Source organism: Mus caroli, unplaced genomic scaffold (genome assembly GCF_978045245.1).
Source record: "Mus caroli unplaced genomic scaffold, Mus_caroli_1 scaffold_14, whole genome shotgun sequence".
Classification (NCBI taxonomy): domain Eukaryota; kingdom Metazoa; phylum Chordata; class Mammalia; order Rodentia; family Muridae; genus Mus; species Mus caroli.
In genome coordinates this window covers 29,901,963-29,920,018 of record NW_028227269.1, presented here as the reverse complement: position 1 = coordinate 29,920,018, position 18,056 = coordinate 29,901,963, and the positions used below count along the sequence as shown (strand labels likewise).

At 40.1% G+C, this 18,056-nt stretch overlaps 1 protein-coding gene and 1 non-coding gene across 3 annotated transcripts in view; both read right to left on the bottom strand.

Moving 5' to 3' along the window:
• Positions 1-18,056, bottom strand: part of Cog5 (component of oligomeric golgi complex 5) — a 303,977-nt gene that overhangs the window by 62,165 nt on the left and 223,756 nt on the right. For both annotated transcript variants that reach the window (XM_021179459.3, XM_021179458.3), the window contains exons 15-16: positions 7,503-7,613; positions 6,606-6,668 (exon numbers count right to left, since the gene is read on the bottom strand). In XM_021179459.3, coding sequence (XP_021035118.1) covers positions 6,606-6,668; positions 7,503-7,613 — 174 coding nt within the window. The remainder of the gene's footprint in view (positions 1-6,605; positions 6,669-7,502; positions 7,614-18,056) is intronic.
• LOC115032842 (small Cajal body-specific RNA 17) lies at positions 16,740-16,874 on the bottom strand. Its single transcript, XR_003838502.1, has one exon.

The following is an 18,056-nucleotide window of genomic DNA, read 5'->3' as shown; positions in this document are numbered from 1 at the left end:
TGTGGATTCTGTAGTTGCTGGATAAATATCCCATAGATTTCTGTTAAGTCCATTTGATCTATAGTATAATTAGTTTATAATGTTTCTATGTTGATTTTTTTTCTTGACCTATCTACTGATGAAAGATTATTATACCTAAACCAATTTGACCTTTTATGTCCCTAAGTATTTGTTATGAAACTGAAAAATCCCAAACTTTGGTGCATAAGTATTTACAACTGTATCTTTTCAAGGAACTGCCCTTTTAGTCATATATCATGACCTTTATTTTTCCTACTAATTTTGACTTGACGTCTATTATATCAGATATTAGAGTCACAGGCCCGGCTTGCTTTTGGTTTACTTGATATACTGATTGCCATGTTTTCAGTTTTTTGGTTTATCTGTGTCTTTTCCAGGGAGGATTATTTCTGGGAGACAAGCTATTAGCAATGTTGTCCTTGATGACCTTAGACTTCTGTCTCCCCCTCCTGAACGCTACATGTTTTCTCTAGTGATACGATTGAACAGTATTGCAGAGGGAACGCGTAATAAAACTTGGATCCACCAAAACTTCTATAGTGTGAAAAGGGAATTATGGGAAGGCAAAGGCTGGGAGGTGGGGAATATCTAATTGTACGTTTGAATTCAGCACTAATCTCCATCTGACTCATAAGCCCCATTTATGCAGAATAAACTAAATATGTCTTGTGAATACTATTTAAAGATGTGAACTACTAAGTATAATCTCAGAACCTGGGAGATGACAGCAGGAGGACTGCAGCTGCAGGCTATCTCGAATACATGGAAAACTGAAAGCCAACCTGGGATGCATGAGACCATCATAAGAGAGAAAGAAGTGAGCTAAATCTGGGATGGTAGTGTATAATTTATAATCTCGGACTCAGGAGGATGAGGCCAAAGAGCTGCCACGAATTTGAGAACCTTTTGGGTTACAAAGTCAGACGGTGTTTCAAAAACACCAAGCCGGATGGAGCTCAGTGTTCCTGGGACCATCAGTGTGGATAAGGTCCTGTGTTCACACTCTAGTAGCAGTGGGAAGGGAGGGAGGGAGGGAGGAAAGAGGGAAAAGAAAAGAAAAACAAGAACTGAGATTTGACACAAGGCCAGAGGCCATCTGCAGGTATGACCAAATTAATTTGCTATCAAAGCAAAATCATCAATAATCTCAGAAGAAATATTTAATAATTATGTGTTTACATAAACAGTAGTCACAAAGTTGTCGTTCAAGCCTCAAGGAGACAGAGGGCAGCCCTGAGATAACCTGAACTCCAGAATTCTGAGGGATATCCTCAGTGAGATAAAGAAAAGATAAAGAAATTTAAAAATAAAAAATGGAGTTTTCAGCAGCCAGGAAAGCTACAAAAACCAAATAGAAAATTTAAATAATAATAACCAAAAGTACTATGTGAAGTTTGAAAGGAATGAACAGCTTCAGCAGCCAAGATGAATGGTAGAGTGAATCAGTGATGCCTTCAATGGCAATCCACCCAGAGGAGAGAGGAAGAACAACTAAAACCAGCCAGACTTCTGAAGCAGCTCTAGAGAGCCATAAGGAGAGGATGAGGCATAAGATCTATTTAGAGGTGACCACAGTCACCCAAACCAGGAAAAGCATACATTTATAGATTTGGGAGATCAGCCACACAAGTTGAATAATTCTGCAGAGAAGCCTGCTCCAGCACAAGCATATCCAAACCAACAGTCCAGAGCACAGCTGCTGCAGAGCGGGGCTGGCAAGGGAGAGTCACAAACTGGGAAGCAATGTCAACACTGAAGACATCTCTTCAGAAAACAGGAGGACAGAAAACAGTGTATTTAAAGAGCTAAAACAAAACAAATCCCTAATTTCAGTAAAAACATTCCTCAAGACAAACGACAATAAAAAACATTTCTGGCAAAAACAAACAAACAAACAACAACAACAACAAAACACCTTCCAAAAAAGGAAGTTTGCTGCTATGAGATTGACTCTATCCCAGCAGATTTCAACTGCAGACCTCCAAGGCTGCCTACAGCAGGCCTCCCAAAGTGTTCCTTCAGAATCTGTACCCTGAAGGTCTCCAGAGATGTCTGCAGCCAGTCCCTAGATATCATTCTAGCTTTCTTGCCCCAATTTCAGTGGAAGCAACCATAGAAGAGATTATACGGCTCCTTAACCAACAACAAAGAAGTCTGGAATGTTAGGTTTCAAACCCAGGACAAAAGGCTGAGATGCCTATTAATATGTCAAAGCTGATGATGGCCTCCAGGTTCTCCCAGAATCCTTCAGTCTCTACCTGTTAACCTTCTGGTTGGTGGGGGTGGTATGTACATGTGTGTATGTGTGCATGTGCTGTGGGGGCGGGGGTGGTATGTGCATGTGTGTATGTGTGCATGTGCTGTGGGGGTGGGGGTGGTATGTGCATGTGTGTATGTGTGCATGTGCTGTGGGGGTGGGGGTGGTATGTGCATGTGTGTATGTGTGCATGTGCTGTGGGGGTGGGGGTGGTATGTGCATGTGTGTATGTGTGCATGTGCTGTGGGAGTGGGGGTGGTGTGTGCATGTGTATATGTGTGCATGTGCTGTGGGGGTGGGGGTGGGGGGGCATCTATCATTACCTTCTCCAGTCCAGGGACTGGTCTGGGACTTCCCTTCCCCCAGCTTCTCTAATCCCTATATGACCCAGCTTCAGTGAAACAACAAAATTTTCAAAACAAACAAACAAACAAACAAATAAGCATCCAGAAAAAGACAGAAACGAGTAAAGCTAAAAGAGAAACAAATACTAAACAATGTACCAATTAAATCCTAGGCAATAATTACATTGATAATTAACTAAGTACTCCACAAAAGACAGAGATTACTACTACAGACAAAAGAACAAGACTCAGCTATATACTGTTTGTAAGAGATGCACTTCAAAAGGACACAGAGGCATTCAATGCAAACTTATAGGAAACACACGGTGCAAACATTAGCATACAGAGACTAGATTCTTGTTAGATAACACAGAGTGCAAAGCTATAAGGTAAAGAGGGTATTTTGATTTTGTAACAGTGAAAGTGTCAGTTCATTAAAGAAGAAGAATAAATACATCCATAACAGACCTTCAACAATTCAGCCATAAAGACCTCCAAAATCGAGGACAGAATTGATAGAATTAAAGAAATAAAAAAGGTATCTTTTTTAAAAGATTTTGACTATCTCAGCAATTGATAGGACAAACACAAGATGTTAGGAGACAAGGAATCTCTTTACACTTGTCATTTAACTTGACTAATGATCTGACAGTACAATCAATAATTATAAATTATTATCATGTACATAGTTAATTTATAAATAAACAACATTCCAAGCTAGAGAAAAACCACACTTAAGTGCACCGCTCCCATCCAAAATACAAACATACACAGTCGTGCAAAATTCCAGTCAGAAAACAAGGCAGCAGCCAAGCTTGCTGGCCGACAACAGTGAAGTTAGAAATCAGTAAAATACATCTGACAACAAAAACCCGGAGATGAAAAAACAAGCTTCGAAATAATTCACGACTGAAGGAGGAAATGACAAGTGAAATTTCAAAATACTTGAGGCAGAATGAAGATGAAAGTACAAATGATCAAAACTGTGGTGCTTCAAAGGATTTGCATGTTAGTTTAAGTGCACATTAGTTTATTTTGGCTGTTACAAGGAAAAAAGTAAAAAAACAAGTCAAAGACAGAATGTGAGGGCTGGGGAGATGGTCTGTGGTTAAAACACCTTCCACAAAGAACAAGGGCCTGAGTTTGCATCTCCAGTGTCCGAAAAAAAGCTTGCTAGGTAGCTTGGGTCTGTAAATCCAGTGCTAGGTGTAGGGATGGGACGAGGGTCAGGAGGACCTCTGGGCTTCACTGGCCAGACAGTCTGGCCAATGGATGGGCTTTAGGTTCAGTGAGAGATTCTGTCTTTAAAAATAAAGTAGAGGGACTGGAGAGATGGCTCAATGATTTAGAACACTAGCTGCTCTTCCAGAGAACCTGGGTTTGATTCCCAACACCCACATGGCAGCTCGCACCTGTCTGTAACTCCATTTCTAGGGGTCTGACAGCATCTTTGGGGTTCTGTGGGCAGTTCGTGGCTTTGCTGTTGTTGTTGTTATTTAGAAGATAACAAAGTTTATAGAATCCTGACTAGGTAATTATTAAAAAAGGAAACATATCAACAATATAAAATGTTGAGGCTTTCACCAAGAGTCCTATGATGTTAAAGAACAGTGACTCTTAGATACATTATGCTGACAAACTGGATGACTTAGATGAGCAGACAAATGCCTGGCAAGTCACAGTATCAAAACTCATCCCAAGGTAAATAAAGAAACCAAATGGTCACTTATCGATTAAACAGCTAAATCTGTACTCCTAAACCTTCCTACAAAGAAAAGTGTAGCTCATGTGGCTTCAGTATGAAACCTAACATTGGAGGGAAAGGGAAAAGAAAAAGAAAGCCTCTAAACTCACCTAGTGAGACCAGTCCTATACTGGTCAAAGACTAAGGTAATGGTGAAGAAAATTCTATACCAATATCTTTTATGAATAGAGACATAAGCACTTGTAACAAATTTCAAGTAAAGCAAACACAGAAATATATAACAAGGGTACTACATCAAGACAAGAGCTTTGCAGGAGATTTAGAATAAATTGCTGCAATGTATCTTATTAACAGAATAAAAGGGACAAGACTGCAATATGACTTCAGTTGTTTAAGAAAATAACAATACCGTTGCTAATTGAAATTTTTCAGAAAATTAGAAATATACATTTTGTTTAATTTGGCAAAGGTCATTTATGAAAATCTATAAGCTAGCATTATTACATTATGAACTTTATAGCTACTACTATACTTAAAATAATAAAATATGAGTAATTTCTTTTAGGTCAGGAGCTCACTAGCTCAGTTCTATTGAGTACATGACGAGTGATCATAGCCAGAGAAATACGATGTGGAGAATCAGCACAACTACCAGGAAGTAAGAAATAAAACTCCCGGCTTAAGTAACTAATGAAGCCTGTATGGCTGGTGAGCTTTCCACATAGGACCATTAGAAATGGGGGGAACAGAAATCATTTTGGGAATGCCATTATATTAAAGATAAGCGTGAATAAATAATTACAAAAGGAAACAGAAGGAGATCATGGTACATTCCATATGCTCTCTACAAACCGGCAATGTCTGTAATGCATTTTAAAAGAATTTCTTAAAATAGCCATGATTATAAAAATATCAGAGCCTCGACAATCTGGAATATTCCCTGAGAGAACATCAAACCCACAGAATAAAAGAGATGTGACACATTCCCATATATAACCCTAGCAACACTGTCACTGTCTGCAAAGAGATAAACTCACCAGAAATGGACCAGAATAACTGTTACAGAGTGATTAAATGCCACATGTCACATGGTGGTTAGGATGAAATGGCTCTGTGTTTATTAAAACATGTTAGCTAGCTCTCATGAGAAGACAGGACAATGTGGAGCACAAAGACAATGAGCCTCTGTTCCCTGATGGCATCCAAAAATTGCAGAGTCTTCAGGTTTGCCATACTGGTCCAATTTTATAGTATGATAATCAATGATTTCGAAAACTTTTACTAAAAATATTTCACAATGGCAGCTTCTTCCATGTTTAGTAATGAGAAGAGCACACTAAGAGAAAGGAGGATAGAAAACGTGCAAGTGTCTCCTCACCCACAACATATTAGACCTCTGCACACACGAACATAGGTCATCAGACCTTTGCACACATGAACATGTGTCATCAGAGTTCTGCACACACAAATATACGTCATTGCGCTACTACCTGTTTGGTACCAGCCCGAAACCTACAGACAAAATTTGGTTTCCAAATCTCCCCTTTCCTTTAAGATCTGTGACTTATTTCCCCAGTGTCTGGTCTTCCTTTAGCTCCTCTCTGGAGTCATTTGTCACTGTGTTTATTTGTACTCCTCCATCATCTTTTAAACTCTGTCTTCGTGATCTAAATCCAACCTACCAGTTTACATTTGTTACCTCCCAGGCGTGTCCTGTAACGTTTATAAATCTGGTAATTAAGGCAAGGAACTGAGATACAGTGCACAGCTTGTTTGGTTTCAGCATCTCTGTTAATAGGGCATCAGTTAGTAATTATGAGGTAATAAATGAGTTATAGTGGCAAGATACAGGAGGTAAATGTCTTCTGGCCAGTATGATCTGTTATTTATCAGGCTTATGAGGGTCAGAACGTTTTTGTTTCTAATTCAAAATGGGTGTAATACTACATAACTTAAGATTACTGTACTATTTAAGCACACTATTTGTCTGACAAATAGTGGTACTAAATGAAGGATATCTACTACTGTTATATGAATTTTTAATTTGGCTTAAAGAGTTTTCTGTTTTAAGTAATTCAAAGCCTCTGAATCTCTCTCACACACATACAATTATATTTCTTAAACTTCTTAAAAGATAGGCATGGTGGCACACACCTTTAGTCTCAGCACTAGATTGTTCTGAATTATTCTGAAAACAATCTTCTACTTAGCCAAAACCCAGTAAACCCAGTAAACCCACGCTGCCATATGCATAATGTGAAGATTCACATGTCCTTACCTTGAGGGCTGACATTATGGTTTGCTCGGCTGTGGCTGAGAATGAGCTCTGACTGGCAACAACCTACAACAGAGTTTCAGTGGAGTTACAATTTAGCTTAAGTCATTTATTTTTGTACACATTAATTTTGACCATAATATAACAAAACTTCCCAGAACATAATTAGCATGTTATCATTGCTTTATAGTAATAATATCTCACACCTGCCTTAAAACTAATTTACTGAAAACTAATATATAAAACAGGCATTTGACAGTAGAAGCATTAGACATTCAACTTTACTGATACGATAAAGGTCAGAAGAGCACTATATTTACCTATTTCTTTAAAAACATTCTTTTCTTTAGGCTGACTATTGTTTTCACAAATATTTAAAATACTAAGGTCAGATGTTTCCATTTCTACAAATCAATATTAGTAAGGCTAACTAGAACCATCCAGGAGGCCCCTGGTGCCTTCGAGAAACAACTGAAGGAAATGGAATGTGCAGCCTCAAAGGTTTCTTGTCATTTTATTTCCTTGGAACCTTCTTGCTAACTCTTAAGAATATCTTTCATTTAATGTATGAAATATGTATTTCAGAAGTCCGAGCTGATAAAAGAACTTTTAAAAATTACCCAAAGTATAAATCAATCTCTCTCTCTCTCTGTCTCTCTCTCTCTGTCTCTCTCTCTGTCTCTCTCTCTCTCTCCTCTCTGTCTCTCTGTCTCTCTGTCTCTCTGTCTCTCTCTCTCTCTCTCTTTTCCCCCGTCCCCTCCTTCCTCTCTCTGTGAATGGTTCTTGCTAAGTAGCTCAGGTTGGCCTCCCAAGTGCTACCATTATGTATGTGGCTTAGAGGTTCAGTTTCCTTCAGTCCTTCTGAATATTTATCTTTGTAAAATAATGATTAAAGGTCACCTTTGTTACTGACTGGTGCAGCTTAAACAGGGAGTTCACCACACCCACATTTCTCTTCTGTCCTTCTGTGAGAGGTCCAATCACCTGGCTTGCATCTCCTTGAGTAGAGAGCTGTAAGAATTCAACATACAAAGACATTACCAAGTGACAGCTTGTATCTTTTGTTTGTTTGTTTGTTTAACCAAAAGATAGTTCGTATCTTACTGACAAAGAGAAAGTTAAACAGGAATATTCAGGTCACATTAAATATAGCTTTGGGGTACAGGCACAAGAAAAATCGATAGAGAAAACACATCACTGTGTAACTCCAGAACTCCAGTAAGTCTTCCTAAAGACCATCTCTTTAATACTTCATGGCAATGGGCCATTGAGGAACGTATGCCCCAATGCCCCTTGTGCCCTGTCATTTCATACCTCATCACAGTGACGTAAATTACACTGGCAACAGGCAATAATAGGCTTTGCTGAATTCAAACACTAAAATAAGTAATAACTTTAAAAGCAAGGAAAGGAGAAAACCCTTGTGTATACTCCTCAGCTATCTTAGTATTCCAAGGAAGTGAATGGTGGGAAGATGTAGTTAAGAAATTGACGGTGACTGAATTATGTGTGTATGAGAAATAAGAAGTAAAATTAAGAACTTCCATTTCTTCATCTTTCCTTCTAAGTACATGTTTTTAGGAGAAAGAACATGGACTACCTTATTAAATTAATCTGTACCAGTTAGATTTAAGAAAAGGACCCACACATCAACCATTCTCCTGATGATGCCATTACAGCCTAATTCTCTACAACATTATTATCCAAAGGCAAGGCTGGCCAGGACACAGCATAGCTCACGTCCTAGCTTGAGATCTATTCTCAAGCATATGGAAGGAACACTGGCTTTTCAGGGGGCAGAGCAGAAACCATCTGCTGTCCTATAATCCAGGCACACCACAGAGGAAGAACTACTACCTATTTTTCTCCTTTCTTTTGATAAGTACTCATAAATGCATATTCTGAAAGTTAAATTCAACCTCTAATAGAAATTTGTAATAAAAGAGTACTAAGTTTTATAAAAGAGAGTTCTAGTTTGTTAAAGCTGTAACCCATCACACTGGTTATGAAGTCAACATGTGACCTCTTGATACCAAGTTAAGGAATTCAATTTCTTTTGACTTTTAGGAAAAACAGATTTCTAACCTAAAATCAAGTTATGTCCAAAATATGTATTTAAATATGTGGAATGAAACAAAATCTTTTTTTTTTCTACAATAACCATGTCAAAAACAATCAGCACCCAGAAGCACTCACAAATCCAACTTAACTGACAGTGTGGAGAACTAACTCAATGTGAAGCCTTGCGAGAGGGCTCTGAGGTGCCCGTGGGGACTGCATACGAGGAAGGCATTCCTAGAGTAGAACAGCAACAGCCAGCTTGGGGGCAGGAGCACATACTAAGTGGTCCTCACACTTTACTAGTCATTTACGCCACAAGCTTCAGGGCACAGTGGTACGTGCTTATAGTCACAGTTATCAAGGATGCTGAGGAAGGCTTCATTCTGGGAGCTCAAGGCCAGCAGAACTTGGTTTAAAAAAGGAAAAGTTCTGACCTGAAACTACAATTTTAAAAATCTAATCTTTCTTTGTAATCTCAAAGTAATTTTGAAAAATAAAGCAATGGAAAATATATGAATTTTTATTTCAATGTAATTGCTTGATACTTAACTAGCAGAAAAATATACTGCTAGAAAAGAGTGGAACTGTGGAAAGATTTTGTAAGAACAGAAGCCCACTTCACATCCACCAGAAAGCTATACAGAACAATACATAATTACAAATATTGGTCTGAAGAAAATGACACTCAAAACTGCTCTTGGGAGTATAAGACACTGTAACCACTGTAGGTATTCCAGGAATTTGTGGAAATCAAATCTGAATTTAAGTTAGTAACCTAGTAATTAAAGCCCCAGTTTATACAAGAGAAGTGATAATGCATATTCACTTAGAGGTACTGTACACACAATCGAATGTTCACAGCAGTGTCTACCATATGATAGCTTAAAGCTAAACAACCAAATGTCAACCAACTTATAAAGTGAATATGTACACAGCCAACATTACTTGGCATTTAACATAAAACCAAGTTCTAAAACATGGTATATCATGGAAGAATCCTAAAAGCATTATAAGGTAAGAAGGCAGACATAGAGGCCATATAATAAGCAAGTATATTTACATGAGGCATCTAGAGTAGAGAATCCACAGAGAGGAACAGTTAGTAGCTGCAGTGAATTGAGGTACAAATGAGCATGACATTGATCATGGGGTGAAACTGCATGTGGATACACTGCACCCACAAAGCTAGACATTGGACTCACTGAGTCAGGTGTCCTAAAACGCTTCTGTTGTTTTGTTTTGTTTTGTTGTTTTGTTTTGTTTTAGGAAAGACAGAAGAATTCCAGATTCCAGACCGTCTAGGTTACCTGACTGACACTCTGGCAGCCTGGCTGAGCACAGGCAAGGAAAATTGCTAAGTTCAAAACAGTTACAAAGGTGTACAAGGAGGACATAGCTGTGGGAGCAAAAGAAAGAGAGTGTACCTGCATGAAAAGCAAGGAACAAAAATAAAAAGTACTACTGTGGAACTCGATTTGAGGAAGGGCAAACTGGATCTGCCCATCATCCTGACCTCGCTGTGCAGTGTCCTATGCAAGCTCACTCACCAACACTGCCTCTGTCACTCTGTTAGGAAAACAGTACAAGGAGCACCATGTGGCCTGTCCCTACACTTACCTACTTTGCTAGACATGGCTTTGTGTTTGCCTTCTGTTCTTTCTGTTGCCTCACACACATACAGAGATAATTCCTTTTTTCCCCCTATTTTTTCCCTTTTTTAAAAATTAGATATTTTCTTTATTTACATTTCCAAAGTTATCCCCTTTCCTGGTTTCCCCTCAGAAAATCCCCTATCACCTCTTGCTTCCCCCTGCTCACCAACCCACCTACTCCCACTTCTTGCACCTGGCATTCCCCTACACTGGGGCATAGAGCCTTCACAGGACCAAGGGCCTCTCCTCCCATTGATGACCATCCCCTGCTACATATACAGCTACAGCCATGAGTCCCACCGTGTGTTTTCTTTGATTGGTGTTTTAGTCTCTGGGAGCTCTGAGGGTACTGGTTGGTTCATATTGTTGTTCCTCCTATAGGGCTGCAAACCCTATGCTCAGTCCAATGGATGGCTGTGAGCATCCACTTTTGTGGATGGCACTGGCAGGGCCTCTCAGTAGACAGCTATATCAGGCTCCTGTCAGCAAGTACTTGTTGGCATCCACAATAACATATGGGTTTGTTAACTGTATATGGAATGGATCCCTAGGTGGGACAGACACTGGGTGGCCTTTCCTTCAGTTTCTACTCCAAACTTTGACTCTGTATCTCCTCCCATGGGTATTTTGTTCCCCCTTCTAAGAAGGACCGAAGTATCCATACTTTGGTCTTCCTTCTTCTTGAGCTTCATGTGCTCTATGAAACTATAATTCTATTATCACCTTTGAAAATTACTTTGATAATATGCTTTTACTTGTGATCCATCAAATCTACCAGGGGTTCTAGTTCCTGTTAACAGAAGTGGGACTAGAGGTGAGGACTAAGGCACTAAGCATTCTCATTGCTTCCACCCCGTCATCACTCGTAGTTACTGAAACAGACAAGTCTTTGATTCCCTGGACCTCCACTCCCCTCAGACCTCACCCTCCAGGGTAACTCGTCTTTCTTTTCTGTGGTTACATAGTTTATATTGCTGTTACCTTCTCATACCTCATTCTAGAAGCTGGTCTCAGGCACCCTCCTCTCACTTTCTAGCTTTCCCGTTGCTCTGACAGCAATAATCTGGGTTTTTAGGGATTGTCCAACTCTACTCCCTTCACTCAGTCTTACTGGTGTCACTGACCCTCTCTTTTTTTCTTTCCCACACTTTCTGGCTTAGATTCCATAAAGTTATAACATCCATGTACATGATTTCAAATTGGGCTTGGATAGTCTATCAATTGTGTACACAGCGGGAAGAGAGTCTGGGGTTAAGGGATTGATGCAGAGGAAGATGGTATTCTTGATTAACACTCACACCTGATGTGAGAAGGTAAACCGACTCCAGGGGCCATACTGTAAATCTAAGACTATCAAACTACAGTGCAGGCACCTTAGTTACCTATTCCACTCGTCTCTCAGAGCCAGGCAGGACTGTTCACACCACGGCCCTCGGCCCTTCGTCTCCAAAACCTCAGTTCTCCTTACTCCTGCTTAGCTTCATCCAGGAGTAATCAGAAACTTGGTATCCCACAATGCTATACATACCCCTAGATAAAATCTCATTAAAAATGGACTGTCCAATATCTGTCAGTGTCCCAGTCATTTCTCAAGTGCACAGAAACCATCCTTTATCTTAACTACATAGCGCACAAGTTGTGCCCTGTTTTTGCTGTATCACTATTTCCTCCCTTTCCAATGGGTAACTCTGACAAGCATGTAGCAGCTTTCCTTTCTAGAAAATCTCACCAGTCCCTTTCTGCACCTCCTGTTTTAACCTCCCCATTTACTAAGACAACCCTTATCAAAGTCACATCAGACCTGCACATCGGCAAAACCGTGGTTCTCATCTGACTCTGAGCAGCACCTGACACAGCTGATCGGACTCTTCTTTCAACACCTTCCCAGCTGCCTTATGAACATAACCACGTTCATCATCACTATGAACACCTCTTGTCCTCTCTGGGCTAGCCATTCATAGGTGAGGTTCACTTCTCTTCACTGGTTCCTCCTCCTCATTGTCCTAATCTTTAACCCCTTCTTCTCCTGAGATGACTGCTCTAAATGCACCAAATCTAGCAGTGCTGACATGTAGGCTAGATTCTTTGTTGTGAGGAGCTGTCTTATGCTTTGTAAGGTGACTTGGCAGAACCCTTGACTGTGAACAACTAGACCCTAGCTCCCCCAACAACAACAACAACAACAAAACCCTGACAGTTTAATACATCCACAGATAACGGAAAATGTCCTGGGAGAAGGGAAGAGTGAACAGAAAATCCTCTCTGGCTGAGGACCACGGACATGTACTGAAGATCGGGTCCTGTCTGCTCATGAGTTCTCCAGATGGACTTACTGAGCGCAGTAACTTCTCAGCCTATATGCCCAACCAAAGCAAGCTGTTGATTTTCCTCTTCCTCAATCTTCTAATCTCAGCAAATGAGATGCCTCACTGTGTGCACCCTGGGCTAGTGACCCTGGGATTATTTTTTACTCTATCATTTTGCATGTTTAATTTATTGTTAATTACCTCACACCAGATCCATGCTTTTAGCTTTGAGGACTAAGGGTATCTTAGCGTTTACAATGATTTACTTTACATGAATTCATGTAAGCCCAAAAGTGTGTATGTGAACCACGTGCATGCATGAGCCTGTGATATCAGAGGAGCTGTCACATCTCTGAAAGTGGATTTTCAGATGATTGTGAGCCACCACTGGGGTAGAGAGGAACCACGGACGGGTCCTCTGCAAGGGTCGTTAGTAAGCACTCCTAACTGAGACCATTCATTCCCTCTTAGTTCTTTGTACTCCGTACCTCATAGTTTCCTTTCCCCTTCCCTTCTCTCTTCACTTTATCCCTTCCCTCCTGCTCCTTTCTCTTTTCCCTTCTTTCCTTTTTTTCCCCCACCTCCTCTCATTTGAGACCATCCCTCATTCTGCAGCCCTGGCTGGCTTAGAATTCACTATTAACCAGACGAGCTTTCAAACTTACTGCAATCCTCTTGCTTCATTAAGTGTTGAGTGTTGAGATTATAGGTATGAGCCACCACCTGACAATAGTAGTATTTCAAGTTAGATGTAGAGCTAACCAAAAATCCAACACAAACTTAAAATTAATAGTAATATGTGTGTACTATTTAAATGTTCTTAGTTTGTCTGATACTCAACATAAAAATTTATAGTTTTCCCCATGAGTTAGCTCTTATTTTCATTTAATTCAACCAATAATTTCTTTCAATGTTTATCTGAAGTCAATGATTATATTTTATATCCATGAAGATTTGTATTATCTGTATATTTTTGAAATAGCATGTTAGCTCACTGATAAAAATCTGTATAAGAAAAAGTGACGACATATTTTCTCCATGACAAACTGTTATTAATGAGTAAATGACTTGGCAAATCCAGTCGAGCACTGGCCAGTTTTTATATTTACATCATGTCCACAGATCAATACAAACACTTTCAATGATCTGCATAGCATCTCTTTGACATGTAAGTCTAGGAGCCCTCTCAGAAAGGAGAGCCTGTTTCAATGCAGCATAAAAACACCCACCTCTCAGTGCTTTGTAATGATGCAAATTAAAAAGGCATTGGGAACCCACAGGGATGTAAAGGATTTTCAGATCTGAACATACTTTGGCTCTAAGTTATGCTGTGTTTAGAGACATCATAGAAAAAATTCCTAGAGCATTGCAGAGGGAGTGTGTCACAGAGGGAGTGTGTCACAGAGCTTTGACTGCCATTATGTGATGTTCTTGAAGAGCTAAATCCTACGCTCTTTTTTCTAAGATTTTTTTTTGTGATCACAAGCAAATATTTAGAGATGTTTAAGGAAATGCACAATGAATTCCATACACTGCCAGCCTTGATTCCACAGTTAATATTCACAATAATCTATTCCTTAATCCATTTTATCTTCTCTTGTGGAGGGTGGGTTCAAGAAAGGGTTTCTCTGTATAATAGTTCTGGTTGTTCTAAAACTCTCCTTGTAGAGCAGGCTGGCCTTACACTTACAGAGATCCACCTGCCTCACCCTCTTGAGTGTTGGGATTAGAGGCTGGGTCACCATGTTTGGCTCCTCAACATATTTCATAATCTTATTTTATTTTTAAATTATTTTAAAATTTTTCATTGCAGTTATTTACTGTACATGTCACATAAGGACATTTTATTTTAATATAATATATTTTTGATTAATTATTTAAGAATTTCAGGGCTGGAGAGATGGCTCAGAGGTTAAGAGCACTGACTGTTCTTCCAGAGGTCCTGAGTTCAATTCCCAGCAACCACATGGTGGCTCACAACCTTTGCAAGGGAATCCAATGCCCTCTTCTGGTGTGTCTGAAGACAGTTACAGTGTACTCGTATACACTAAATAAATTTATCTTTCAGAAAAGAATTAGCTGGGCGTGGTGGCGCACTCCTTTAATCCCAGCACTTGGGAGGCAGAGGCAGGATTTCTGAGTTCGAGGCCAACCTGGTCTACAGAGTGAGTTCCAGGACAGCCAGGGCTACACAGAGAAACCCTGTCTCAGAAAAACAACAAACCAAACCAAACCAAACAAAAGCAGAAAAGAATTGCAAACATTAATTTTGATCCTATTCACTACCTGATTACCTATCTTTCCCCAGTCCACCCTCCAGTATCCATGCTTCCCAACTTCACAGCCTCTTTGACGACTGCTCATATATTCATAGGAGTGCAGCTACTCACTGCTGTGCGGTCCTCTTCCACAAGGCCATATCACATAGGCATTTTCACACACGTACAGCCTGCATACTGAGTGTGCTCACCATATCTCCCTGCCTTTCTAGTTTTATATCTTGAATCATCTCAAAATCAATTGTGGTATCAGTACACTTGTTTCCTTGAACTTCGATTCAGATTACCTGGCTAACTTTATAGCTGTATATAGTTTTTATTAGTAGTAGTTTGTTCGTTTGTTTCTTGAGACAGGGTATCTCTATGTAGTCCTGCCTGCACTGGAACTCAATATGTAAGCCAAACTGGCCTTGAACTCCGAGCTCTGCCTCCTGAGTACTGGCATTAAAGGTGTGTGCCACGATCCCTGCCCTTAGTTTTCACTTTTAATATGAACAAAAGTGAAAGGTTCCTCTCATTCTACAAGGAGAGAATACAATGGTGTTTACACATTTGTTCTTTTTATCACTGCCTTTGCTATCCCCCGTATGAGTTTTTCAGTTTGTTTTATCCATTCTGTTCTCAGTTGGCTGCAATATGCTTAGGAGGGTATAGAACTGTCTGTGATAGTTGCTGGGTGAGTGACTTGTAACTTGAACTTCTTTAGCTGTAACACAGAACTAAAGATAAAGTACGCTGTATAAGCTGAAAACACTGTTAAGTATTAACAGTTTTTAAACTCTAGTTATTTTTTTGTCTTTTACTTGATTCTTTTCTCCTGTGAAGGTGAACATTATTTTCACAAGTTTAAAAGTCACTGTGATTACCACATAAATGTCTCTAAGCTGTAAGCCTCCCCTGACCAAGAAAAAATAACTTTGCAGAATGCTGGGGGCCAGTCGTATACAAACCATGTGTGTTCACTGGCTCCTACGAAGCAGCTTGCTTGCCCATGACTGCATGTGGGCAGATGCGTGCTTGACTGAATGCAGGTGGGATGTGTGCCCGATTACATAAGGGCAGGAAGTACACAGCCTTGTGGATTTGCCCTTATAAACCCGACTACTGTAATCTGGAGCTACGTCTTAAGGGTGCTTTCTCGAGCAGCCCTGGCACCCTGAGCATCTGGAACCAGTATTTAATGAAGCCTTTAGTTGTTAAATTTTATTCACAGTCATGGTGGATCTCTGTGCAACCCCAGACACACAGCACTCCTATTATTAATCGTTTTGCTTATGGCTTGTTTCAGGGCGGGCTGGAAACTGCAGGGACAGATTAGGTTTTACAAGCCAGGGCTAAGCCCAAGTGAAGTTGTCTGAAGGTACCAAGTGAGACACACCTCTCTGTGAGATGTGGTAATAAGGCACCTTGCACAGAGCCCCTCTACTGCACAGTCTTCCACTCAACTTGAATTGCTTTAACACTTACTGACTCCAGTCATTTCTTGTGTTTGCATTCCGTAAAGTTCACTTTAGGAGTTTAGAAATATATTACACCAAATGTCACAAAGAAGAGTCTTTTCACGTATCTAGTCAGTGACCTGAGCGTTACTAGAGCCATGGCTGCCATTTTACTTTATTTTAAAATAAGGTTTTAATGAGTAGATGAGTAGATGTGAAACAGCAAACAGTAAGTTCCCCAACATGAACCTTTCCACGAGCCTGACGTTTTTCACAGACAGACAGACAGACACACACACACACACAATTGGTGGTTAAACCCAGGTGTGGTGAAGCACGCCTTTAATCCCAGCATTTCGATGAATCACATAACTCCTAGCTTAGTCTATAGAGCGAGGAGTTCAAGAACAGCTGGTAATACTGCCCCATTTTCATAGTCCTCTCAGGCTCCAAACCAGCAGCCCCACTATGAGAGGCCTGATCACGTAAGGAAAATATATGGGGCTCACTTGGGGCTGCCTCGGGGACCCAGGCACTCCCTGCTCTACCACACTCCTCCTTCCCTTCTCTAGGCGCCCCAGTTAACCACCTTCACACTGCTCATGGTTGCCAATTTAAATCAGAGTTATTTGACCGGACTAAAATGTACAAAGTTGCAAAAACATAGCACTAAAGTAGGAACAATAAGAAATTCAGCATACAAAAATATGAGAATGTATACATGGACAATCATGTTACAAAATACTATGTCTGAAAAGAGTTAGAAACCAAAAGAATTGTGTTTGAGTTTCAGAAACCCGTCTCTCTATCTCTGTCTAGCACATAGACATACAAGCAAAAACTAAAAACTAAAATCAAATGAATCCTTAAAGAACTCCTAGGCAAGAAAGAAATAATATTCCTCTTTAAGCTATGTGACAACTGTTTTTCTGAGCTTGTATCTGAACATCTGTGCAGTAGGAGCAGCACACGAATTCTGGATCTGGAAAACAACTGCTGAGCCCAGATCTGCACAGTGAGCTACAGTGGAGGCGAGCACAGGACACTCTGTCCTTGTCATTTTGTGAGTGAGATGCCCACGAGCTCCCCAAACACCCCTGAAGACAAAACCAAAGCAAAACCTGGCAATCAAGGGAAGGACAGATCAAAGTTTCTAGACTGAAAAAATGTGCTGTGGGGATCACTAAAGCTGACTCGGAAGAGTGTCTAAAGGAACAAAACCAACAAAACTGCAGTACAGATTCTCAAATCTAAAAGAGTAATTTCCTTTCTAGATTTCAGGGAAATACTAATTAGCTCTATACATCATGCTCTCTCATTAACACTATGGGAATGTCAAGACTGCAGGGGGACTTCTTATGTATGTATTTTTTTTTAATCAAAATCCTTCGGGGTTTTTTTTTTAAAGATTTATTTACTTATTTTATGTGTGTGAGTGCTCTGTCTTCGTGCACACCAGAAGAGGGCATCAGATCCATTACAGATGGTTGTGAGCCACCACGTGGTTGCTGGGAATTGAACTTAGGACCTCTGGAAGTGCAGCTAGTGCTCTTAACCACTGAGTCATTTCTCCAGCCCTTCAAAATCTTTTAAACTATTTTTCTATATACACATGAAAACATACAAAGAGAAAGTCTATACTAGAATTCCATATAGCAGAGCAATATGGTAGACATCCCAACCTACAGTTGTATCCTGGATAAAACAGGGTAAATAT